The sequence below is a fragment of the Ochotona curzoniae genome, unplaced genomic scaffold, assembly GCF_017591425.1.
Source record: "Ochotona curzoniae isolate NIBS_2020 unplaced genomic scaffold, NIBS_Ocur_1.0 contig_3520, whole genome shotgun sequence".
Taxonomy (NCBI): Eukaryota; Metazoa; Chordata; class Mammalia; order Lagomorpha; family Ochotonidae; genus Ochotona; species Ochotona curzoniae.
Window position 1 is genome coordinate 463,530 of NW_024465894.1, and position 11,274 is coordinate 474,803.

At 51.8% G+C, this 11,274-nt stretch overlaps 1 protein-coding gene across 1 annotated transcript; it reads right to left on the reverse strand.

Moving 5' to 3' along the window:
* Positions 1-3,782: 3,782 nt before the first annotated feature.
* MC3R (melanocortin 3 receptor) lies at positions 3,783-4,854 on the reverse strand. The gene has a single exon (XM_040981042.1). The coding sequence runs from the start codon at positions 4,764-4,766 to the stop codon at positions 3,783-3,785; it is 984 nt and encodes a 327-aa protein (XP_040836976.1). The 5' UTR covers positions 4,767-4,854.
* Positions 4,855-11,274: the final 6,420 nt, after the last annotated feature.

The following is an 11,274-nucleotide window of genomic DNA, read 5'->3' on the forward strand; positions in this document are numbered from 1 at the left end:
ATTTATTTTTATTTTTATTGGAAAGTCAGATATACAGAGAGGAGGAGAGACAGGAAGATCTGTCTGTTGACTCACTCTGCAAGTTTCTGGAGCAATGGCTGCAGCTGTGCTGATATGAAGCCAGGAGCCCAGAGCATCTTCTGGATCTCCCACGTGGGTGCAGGGTCCCAAGGCTTTAACCGACTGCTTTCCCAGGCCACAACAGTGAGCTGGCTGGGAAGCGGGATTGCCGGGATTAGAACTGGAGCCCATATGGGATCCTGGCACATGCAAGGCAAAGACTTTAGCCTTGCCCGGGCCCGAGAAGTGGTTTTCCTTGCCTCATTTTACAGCTGAGGTAGGGTAGCCTTAGCGACCGTCACACAGTGTGTCACACAGGAGATGTGGGACTTGCACATGGATCTGTGCAGCCTCAGTGACTGCAGGGCAGAACTGGACGGGGCTTGGAGGTGGCCGCTTTCTGGCACCTTTGGGCTCATCTCGCACACTGCCATGACAGAGGGCCACACTCACAGTTCTGATTGTGAGTGCCCTCATCTTCTTGCTCATTTCAGTAGCAGAAAAGAAAGAAGTTAACCCGAGAAATGAACATGTGGTTACTTCCTTAGTGGAGAAGTCTGCAGGGGCAGGGAGCTTTGCGAGCCATGTACCCCTTCCTGGAGGGTGCGGGGAGGTGGCCATGAAGAGACAAACCCGATCACGTGACTGACGTGCCTTGAACGAACAGGCTGACCTGCAGCAGTCCGAGTGCTGGCTGTTTTCCAGGCACGCCATTGGCTGTGGGCACTAGCAAGGCAACATTCCCACCCTGCCATGCCCCCTCTTCCACCCCATCCCTTGGTAACTTCCTTTCTACTTATCTGTGAGGCTGACTGCTGTGATTACCGGGTGAGATCTGGCGGTGTCTGCACCTGGCTTACTTTACTTAGCACAGCATCCTCCGTCCACAACGCTGAGGGAAGGTGCGCTCAGCGTTAGCTGCCGGCTCCTCACTGTCCATTTAATTCTGCTTCTTTTGGCTTGTTCGTCCCAGTTTCTAGGTGTATGCTGGTTTTTGGATAACCGATGTTTATCCATGGTACTTCCTGATGGGAAGGATCCAGAGGAAAGGGCGCTGCTGTCCCCTGGGGTGAGGGTTCCCACGCGACAATGTGAGCGTCACGGAGGGGAGGGTGATGGTTAGGGTAGCATCCCTGAGATGTGGACACTTGGAAAAGGCTTCTGTGGACTGTGATCTGTCCCTTTGCAGCACTCTGCCGGTTCACTCACAGCTCCCTTGAAAAAGCAGAGTGACAAAGCACTCTTAACCCGTTGGTTTTCATGCCAGCTTTCTGGAAACTGAAAGGCCCCACTCAGCAGCACACCGCTCCCACACCACTGGTCCTATTGTCCACTCTGCTTCCACCAGAAGTGCCCAGGACACTGGACACGGGGTGGACTTAGGAACGTGGGTTGGGCAGCCTGAGTTTGAAGTACCACTTCTCTGCTTGCTGGTTGAGTTCCCCAGACAGCTCCTCTCCCTCTGAGTTTCAGCTGCCTCATCTGCAAAGCAGGGGTAACTTGACATCTCCCTTGAGGATTATGGTTGGGGCGGGTTGCAAGCAGCAGATGCCCAAGTGCGCGGCACTGTGTGGGTCGCGTGCATGAAGACTGGGGCTGCACGTTGTTCGGGGACTTGCTGTGTCCCCACACTTGAAAATGTGTCTGCGGCTGCCCTCCGGCCCCGGGGGCCCTGTCTTGGTCAGACTGCCAAGTCAGATTTTGTACTTGAGCAGACTCCCAGGGGATCCTGTGGGTGTCTCAGCATAGCAGCTCACGGAGAGCTCAAGTGTGCAGGGAGGGGAGCTGGTCTGCTTCGATCAGGGAAGCTGTGGTTAGCGGTATGTTTGGTGTGGGAGGAAGGAAGTCGGCCTTGGGTCAGGCTGTCCTGTGCGCCCCCCAGTTGGGTGGTCCTGGACAGTGACACCCCCCCCCACACACACTTCCCAGGATGAAATTACTGTGAAAATGATTCACCTATTTTAGATATCTGCTGACTGGACAAAATGAAGCAATGTAAAAACTGATATGAACTAGAGCAGAGTCAGTTATTTTTACCTTGTTTATGTGGTAAAAGGACGTCAGAATTCCTGTGGCTGTTACCGTAACTCTGAAAGGTTCTGGCTGCCCTGTTTTCCACATTGACTTAATGAGTGGAGCCAGACACATCCTGTTAGTTGATGACTGGTCCAGGAGCCACAGGCCTGGTCTTTTGGGAGGTGAGACGGGAGGGTGTCGTGTTTTGGCTGAGACACACTGCCCTGGAACACAGTTCCTGTGACTTGTGGCTGCCATCCCACTGAGAGCAGCACCTGAACGGCAGGGCACTGCCCACTGGCCCATGGCAGAGCCCCACGTCAGGCTCACACAAGTGCAGCAGCCACAGAAGCCTTTTCTTTAATTTCTAAATCTTACAGTCAAAGCAGGAAACACGCAGTTTTGCTTATATATTAGCAGAAGAATTTCCAAATACAAACAAGCCACAATATAATATGGAAAGGCATACAGCTGCCCACTAAGGACGGAGCATAACATGCAGGGGCATCCAAGGGGCATCCAAGGGGCATCCAGGAGGAGTGGGGAGGGGGAATCCAGCAGTTAGATACTGCGGTTACCTGGGTGAGGCAGGAGCTGTGCTGCCACGAGTGGACCGTGCCATGTGACCGGGCAGAGGCGTCCGAGCCACAGGCTCAAACACCGAGTTGCACAAGAGGAGTGGAGAGCCACAGGCCACCCTCGTTTACAGACAGTGTGGCAATGACACGATTGTTCAGAGTGAGTAAACTCTGGGGATGCCGCAGTCATCTCACCGTTCTTCAGACTCTGTGACATGACACTAAAGCAGTTTCTCAGGATCCTGTCACCCACAGTTCTCCCTCTTGTTTTAAAGGCAGAGAAGGAATAATGGAAACAACACTTCAGTAATACAATTAGAGTGGGTTTCATGTTAAAATAGCAAGGTCTCAAAATACAAGAACGCAGACATATTCTGGTAACCCAAAGCATTCTCTCTTTTGTTAGAATTGTGAAGGCTACCTTTAGCTTGAATGCAAGACTCCTGGAGCAGCAGCAGCAGCGTAGAAGTGAGTTTCATGGGCATGCTGGTGGGCATGTTGGGGTACCCGTGAGGAGAACAGCATAGCGTGGCATGCTGGTGGGCATGTTGGGGTACCCGTGAGGAGAATAGTGTGGCATGCTGGTGGGGGTATTGGGGTACCCGTGAGGAGATCAGCATAGTATGGCAGCCTCTACAAAGGGTTGCTCGTTTCAAGAGGATTGCTTCCCTTTCACGGATGGACAGACCAGAGTCACAGGCTCCTATGGAGCGAGTGCAAAGCTCTCTGTGGTGCTAGCTGCCGGGGGCTGGAGGCTTTGAGCCACCTGTGCAGCTCATGAGAATCCTTTGGTCAGTCTGACTTGAAGCATGAAGACAGGAACATGGGGGCAGGTGGCAGGTGGGCGGGCAGCACCCAGGCTCCGGTTGGGGGGCCACATGAGGATGGCACCCAGGCAGCTTTCACTGACTCACCTGCAGCATCTGTCTGGGAAACGAGAGTGTGTGACTTACCTCATCAGAGGCCTCTCGGAGCCTCTCGGAGCCTCCCTTCCCATGCAAAGGGCTCTGTCAGCTTTTCAGTCGGATACACGCAGGCACAGCTGTGCTTCCATCATTCACATCTTCCTTTCTGCACACCTTGGCCGGTGGGAGGGTCAGAGAGCCCCCGCTGCTGGCTGCCTGCACCCTAGCCCAGGCTCAAGCTGCTGCAGCCGCACAGGATCTCCTTGAAGGTGTTGCGCAGCTCCAGGCTGCGGAAGGCGTAGATGAGGGGGTCGATGACAGAGTTGCACATGATGAGGACCAGGTAGGTGTTGAAGTGTGCCGTGTAGCAGATGCAGTAAGGGTTGGCGGGGCACGTGATGATGAGCACCAGGTGCAGGAAGAAGGGGGCCCAGCAGAAGACGAAGACGCCCAGCAGGATGGTGATGGTGACCGCCCCCTTCATGCACGTGTGTTGCTGCGGGGCCGCCCCGTCGGCGGGCGGCAGGGCCGCGATGCGCTTGACGTGCAGCCGGGCGAAGAGGAACATGTGCACGTACAGAGTGCCCATGAGGAGCAGCATGGCGAAGAACATGGTGATGAGGCACACGATGACCATCTTGCTGTCGGAGTAGACGATGAACACGACGCCGCAGACGCTGCAGCCCGCCCAGATGCCCGCGATCAGGGCGAGGGCCTTCCTCGTGGTCATGATGCTGTGGTAGCGGAGCGCGTAGAAGATGGTGACATACCTGTCCACGGCGATGGCCAGGAGGTTGCAGATGGAGGCCATGAGGGAGATGCAGATCATGGAGTCAAAGACGTTGTCCAGGTGTTGGATGACCTGGTCCTCGAAGGTCAGGGAGTTGCTGTTGACCACGGCGATCATGACAGTCTCCAGGGCATTGGACACACTCACCAGCATGTCGGCCGCGGCCAGGCTGCAGAGGAAGAAGTACATGGGTGAGTGCAGGTTGCCGTTGTGGACCACGGCCAGGATCACCAGGATGTTTTCCAGCAGGCTGAGGACGCCCAGAGCCAGGAAGACCTCCGGCTTGATGAAGACCTGTTCACAGAACCTGCTGCCGCTGCTGCCACCACTCTGGTTGCTGGAGAAAGGGGCCGTCCGGTGCTCTGAGCTGTTAGCTAGTGTCAGGTGAGCAGAGCGCAGGCAGCACGAAGCGTTCATTGCTAAAGACCAGCTGCTCCGAGCCGGGTCTGGAGGCTGCTACTTGCAGGAAAGGGAGAAATCTCCTGCCAGATACTTCTTTTGGATGTTTGTCGAGTCTAGAGTTGGAGTTTGTTTTCCAGACTAAAAGGGGCTGGAAAGATTTGGGAGAGAGGAAGAGAAAATTAGTCACTTGGAGACACGTGGGAAGCTCTCCTGTGCCCCAGGAGGAGCAGCTGAACAGACTCGGATCAGCTGTCGTCTTTGTCCCTCGCAGCCCCTGGCGCTCTGCTCGCGTCCCCACCTGTCACCGGTTGCTACAGCTACCGTTCCTTCCATAGCAAGAGAGAGATGCTGTGCTTGCCACTGGCAGGGAGGGGGAGAACACTCGGGTTTTATACATCGACCGAGGGTGAACAACTCCTACTTAATCTTTAGTGCAGCGAAATGACCACTGAGCTTCGGGCACCCCTCTGACTGACAGCAGGTCCCCAGCTTCCTAGCTTCTGCGGGGAGACTGAGAAGCAGCCTGGTGCCCCCTGCAGGCCAGATCGGTCCACTGCGCATCGGTACAGCTGAGCGGTTGGTATTTGCCTGGGGACAGCAGGCCATCTGTTCCTCCATTCATTTGTTTGTGTGTTGTTCGCTTCAATAGACACTGACTGAGCACCTACTATGTGTCAGATCTCTTCTGGGTGCAGGGAATACAGGCGTAAACAAGGTCGTTGCTCTATTACTGGTCTTTTCTGAACTTGGGAAAAGAGAAATCAGGCAGAGGCAAACTTCAGTGAAACTGCAGTGAAGGGACTGAGGCAATAGAGAGAGTCACATGGAGGTTTTGGTTTCCCAGTCCATATCAAGGTTCTGTTTCCCCTATAGTATTTTCTATGAAGTATACAATAGAATTATGTCTAAAGATTTATACGTTGTATTGAAAAAAAAAGCTGTTCAGAAAGGCTGACAGTCACTTATGCCATTGAGGCATAATGCTTTGCCATGCAGGTCTTTCCTTGATGTTGGTGGGTGCTGGCCGGTCAGGCTGACTGTTGAAGGCTGGGTGGTTTGGGGAACTTCCCAATGAGGTCGTTCTCACTGCTTGCTTGCTTTTTTCTTCCTTCTTTCTAAGATTTGCCTTATTTTGTTAGAAAGACTGAGTTACAGAGAAAGAGGGAGAAACAGACAGATCTCCCATTTGCTGGTCAATCCCCCGATGGTTGTAATGGAGGGGTTGGGGTCATGCTGGAGCCAGGAGATTCCTCCAGGTATCTCTTGTGGGTGACAGGAGCCCCAACATTTAGGCTATCCTCCGTTGTATTTCCCAGGCCACTATCAGGGAGAGGGATTGGAAGTGGAGGATCTGGGATTCCAGCTGGTACCCACATGTGATGCCATTTTGCACGTGGCAGGTTTAGCTGACCCTCTGCAAGGCTAGCGCCTCGTCCCAGCATGAAGGTGTCTTTGTACCTTGAGAAGCTGTTGGATAGCATTATCACTCACAGCAGAAATTCCTTTCAAAACTGGATTCCTTGCTTGCTGTCCCTGCCACTGCCTCATCTACATCCCACAGTTTACATCACAGGGTGTGAGGAGTGAGGCAACCAGGAAGAGCCACGCCTGGGGAGGCAGCAGGGGAATCTCACCTGGAGGGGAAGGGGCGTCTGGCCTGATCTTGAGGAAGAGGAAGAAGTGCTGACACCTGTAGGAATGCAGTGGGGGGGTAGGGTCAAGGCTCCTGGCAGAGGGAATTAATGTGTCTGCAACCTGGAAGCACAGAGCATCCTGGCCTGTGGGCGTGGGTCGTCCTGCCAGCACCCTCTCCGCCCCTGCCAGCATTCTCATCTCATTCTGCTGAATGAGAATCACTGGGGAGTCGGGGTGGTAAGACATGTTCCAAGTGTTTGATGTTTAACAGCTGAAATGGTTGGGTATCAAGGATTGAGGCAGACTAGAGAGGAAACCTGGAGATTCTGAGGCACAGGAAATAGTTCCCTCTGGCCAGAACGTGAAACTAGGAGACACAATTTGAAAAATGAAGTGGCAAAGGTTTTACGTAAAAGACAAGCAGCACTTAGCTCCTGAGGGACAGGTCAGTGGATGTGGGAGTTTGGGCTGTGCTCTGGAGTGGAAGGGGCCACTTAGTAGGGCAGCAGTGAGATGGAGGTCTACATTTTAGGACAATTGTTTGCAGAATCGAGAACACATTGGAATGGAAAGAGCCAAAGGATGGAGTGTATGGCAAAGACCGGGGAGACAAAATGGCCTGGACAGGAAGGTGGTCGTGGAGAAGTAGACAGAGGTACTCAGGGAGGGGTAGTGTAATGGAGACCTGAGACAGCCTGGCTTGGAGAGTGTGTGGGAGTGAGGCCAGGAGCACCCCACTGCAGGAAAGATGAGGAGTGTGTGGGAGTGAGGCCAGGAGCACCCCACTGCAGGAAAGGTGAGGAGTGTGTGGGAGGCCAGGAGCACCCCACTGCAGGGAAAGTGGGGAGTGTGTGAGAGGCCAGGAGCACCCCACTGCAGGGAAAGTGGGGAGTGTGTGAGAGGCCAGGAGCACCCCACTGCAGGGAAAGTGGGGAGTGTGTGAGAGGCCAGGAGCACCCCACTGCAGGGAAAGTGGGGAGTGTGTGAGAGGCCAGGAGCACCCCACTGCAGGGAAAGTGGGGAGTGTGTGAGAGGCCAGGAGCACCCCACTGCAGGGAAAGTGGGGAGTGTGTGGGAGTGAGGCCAGGAGCACCCCACTGCAGGGAAGGTGGGGAGAGATGTTCTAAGCTGGCCAATGTGAAAGGTAGGATTTAGCAGGTATGGTAATGGGTCCCTGGGAATGGTTTAACACTAGCTTCATATTAGATTTGTTTATGCCTGTTAGTCAAATGAACGTGGAAGATACTGAGCTTGTCCCTTGCCCCTGCAGACACACACACACACACACACACACACACACACACACACACTCAGATTCCAAATGGATGCGTGTTCGGTCCACCCACCAGCCAGTGTGTGAGTGCGTGTGGTGTGTGTGAAATAGAAGACAATGCTAAATGCTTTAGGAACCCTTGAGATGGAGAGATGTTGAGCAACATGGACAATCGGAATTCAGAGTGGAAAAACAATCATCCTGGTAAAATCAAGACAAAAAGCAGGGCAGCATCTGCCACGGGAGAATGCACATTTTCTTCTTAGTTTGTTTACATTTATATGAATGCTAAATCAAATTCAGACTCAGATCCTGAACCACAGAAGCCCTATTTCGAATGCTCATGAGGCACATGAGTCTAGTGGTATTTCTATTGGACAGGGCAGATGTGGGAGTGTCTACCTGTCTAGAAAGTTCTCCTGGCAGCAATGCTCTACAGCATCCCAGCCATCTGGCCACAGCGATGGGCCAAGTGCTCTTTGCGGAGGCAAAGTCAAGCCAATGGAAGCCCTGTCCAGGTGGTCACAGTGGAGGTCAGCAAGGGGAAGGGGAGGCCCCCTGAGCACACAGCCCGCACAGGGAAGCTGCAGCCCAGGGTCCAGGTACAGCCCTGGTGGACTGGGCAGGTCTGAAGCATAAACTCCGTGCCTTTCATGGGAGTCATTGAATCCCATTAGCCCAGGTCTGAAACTCAGTTGTCATTTGCCATGCAAGAAGGGCCTGCTTAATGTGAGCTCGGAGTCCCTAAGCAAACATTGTCTCGAGGCTGTCATTCCTGCAGCAAAGAGAAGAGAGTCTTTGCTGGTGGACTCAAGGCCACTTCTTTTCTGCTCAGTCTCTCTTGGCTCAGATTCATGATTCAGGTGGTGAGAAGGAGGCGGGAGACACTGAAAGACAGGAAAAGGGGTCCGACTTCTGTAGCTCACGTCGGTTGTGACGGAGCAGGTGAAGCTGTGTCCACGCCGTCTTCCTCTGGGACTCCTGGTGCTGAGTGCCAGACCTCGAGGGACTCAGAGCCTTGAATTGTGTTTCCATTTGTGGAGCTTTCATTGTGGAGTTTCCATTTGTGGAGTGGCTCTGAAGAGTTTTCGGGTTATTATTATTATTATTATTTTGGATGTGTACTGTGTTTATGGTTGAAATTCTCCCCAGGAGGCTGATTAAATAGGCCTCACTTCTCATTCAGGCACCTTGCCCAGAGGAAATCAAAATATTTGTTATTTTTTTTTGCTCAACTTGCAGTCTATTATTCTCATTTTACAAACACTCTCAGTCATGATTAGGCTATTGTCAGTGTAAGGGACCGAGCAGGAGAGCACGGCCACGTGGATGGGCCCAACGTTTGCTGGCAGGTTGAAACTTATGGCCACAGAGCAAGGCAGTGAGCAGCAGTCTCCAGGGTCAGCCAAGTTCCCTAGGGTCCTGAGTTGTGACACAGCACAGGTGTAAGTAAGCATTCAAGAGGTCCAGATGGGCAGGGGGGACAGTATGATCGGAAGTGTCTTTATGCTGTTAAAACTGTACACATTGAATACACAAAATTTGCTCCCATACTATATATAACTAAAGAAGTAAAACAAACAAGGCAACGGAAAGTTCCAGGCCGTTACATAGAGTCTGGCTGTCCCACAGGGTCAGGCCAACACGTAGGGTCAGGCCATTACACAGGGTCTGGCTGTCCCATAGGGTCAGGCCATTACATAGGGTAGGCCGTTACATAGGGCCAGGGCATGGATGGACTGGAGGGACAATAGTGGTGAGAGTGAGCAGAGGTATGATATATGCTAGGCTCTCCATTAACCTTCTTAGAACTGGGAGTTGAAACGAGCTGATACAGCCATGTTACAAGGTTGGTAACACAACCATAGCTACTTTATAGGTGAAGGAGGCACAGAGAGCACATGTGCTTTGTCAGAAGTGATGCAGATAGAAGCTAACCAATTCAAGTCTGGCTTTCCAATTATATGTGCTTTAAGCTCAATGACCTGTGCTTTTCTAGGCATTGGAAGTGGATACTACAAACCCTGGCATGGGACTAGATTTTGACTTCGTGGACCTTCTGTGTGTAGAATAAATAAATGTCCAGGGCCAGGTAGGGCTCAGGTGTGGTCAGAGCAGGGGTTAGGAAGGCTGTTGTGATGAAGAGAGACGGGTAGGAAAAGGACCAGTGGTGTTTTATAATCAAAATGCTTGCTGATAGAGAAAATGAGCAACCATGCTCTAAGTGTGACTGCTTTGCTTGAGTCCTTATGTGGTATTACCAGCAATGTTCACTACCTTTTAGTTTTAGAGGCAGAAATCTCAATAGTTAGAATCATCTACATGGCTTTCCAGTTTTCCCCAACCTCCTTTGCAGCAAGTTGATGTGATCAAGTTGTGATATATGAATATGAGCGGAAGTGAGGGTATAATTTCTGTGTTGTGTTGTTCAAAGGGGTAAGCATTTTGTCTGTTGCGTTTGACCAATTTTCTACTTGTGTGGATAAGAGTGGGATAGAGAAATGAGAAGTCTCTTTGTTACAAAAAGATTTATTTGTTTCATTTGAAAGGCAGATTTTATATATAGAGAAAGCGAGGTAGAGAGAGAGAGAAGGTCTTCCACCCTTTGGTTCACTTCCCAGATAGCTGAAGTGGCCAGAACTGAGCTTATCCAAAGCCAGGAGCCAGGAGCTTCTTTTGGGTCTCCCACCCAGTTGTGGGTGCAGGGGTCTAAGGACTTGGGTTCTCTTCTTCTGTTTTCCCAGGGCACTAGCAGGGAGCTGAATCAGAAGTGGAGCAGCTAGAACATGAGCTGGTACCACACAGGCTGCTAGTGCCACAGTGTGGAGGATTATCCAGTTGTACCACTGCACTGGCCCCGAGAACGCATTCTTGACTCTGGAACAAAGGTCAGATGTTGTAGATGGCCAAACTTTCTTCTTAACCTTGAACTTCTGAGGATGACCACAAGGAGAGAGAAATGTCCGTTTTATTGAAGTTACTGAAAATTTGGATCTTTTTGTTGTGGAACTTTACGCACCACCTGACACATACTAAAGTATGACTGCATTGTTTTAGAAGATTTGTTTTGTTTGTTTGGAAGGTAGAGTTGGAGCGAGGGCGAGGCAGAGAGCCCTATGTGCTGGTCCATTCTCCAGATGGCTGCAAAGGGCAGGGCTGGGCCAGGCTGGAATTGGGATCTCCCACGTGAGTTACAGGGACCTGCGGATTTGGGGCCATCTTCTGCTGGTCTCCCAGGTGCATTAGGGGGCTTCACTGGAAGTAGAGTGACCAGAATCCAAACTGACGCCTGTATGGCAAGCCAACATCACAGGCAGTAGTTCAATCCATTGTGTCACCATGCCAGTCCCTATTGCTGCAATTTTATTTTCTCCACTGGAAGTAAGATGCTAAATAAAATCTTACTTTTTGTCTGTTGAGTTGTAGAGTGACTTCTGTGTGCTGTGTGTTGGGGATAAAAGATGAAGAAGTCACAATTCCTGTCCTTGTGCAGCTCATAGTCTGCACTTAGGGCTAAGCTCATGTGGAAGGAATCCTCATGTTACACAGACATCAAGGGAGTCCTAGGCAGGGGTGACATCTCAGCCAGGCAAGGCTTCTCAGAGCAGGTGCTTC

Bases quoted from the DNA above. Each gene is read 5' to 3' on its own strand.
- MC3R (XM_040981042.1), bottom strand. From the start codon at position 4,766: ATGAACGCTTCGTGCTGCCTGCGCTCTGCTCACCTGACACTAGCTAAC.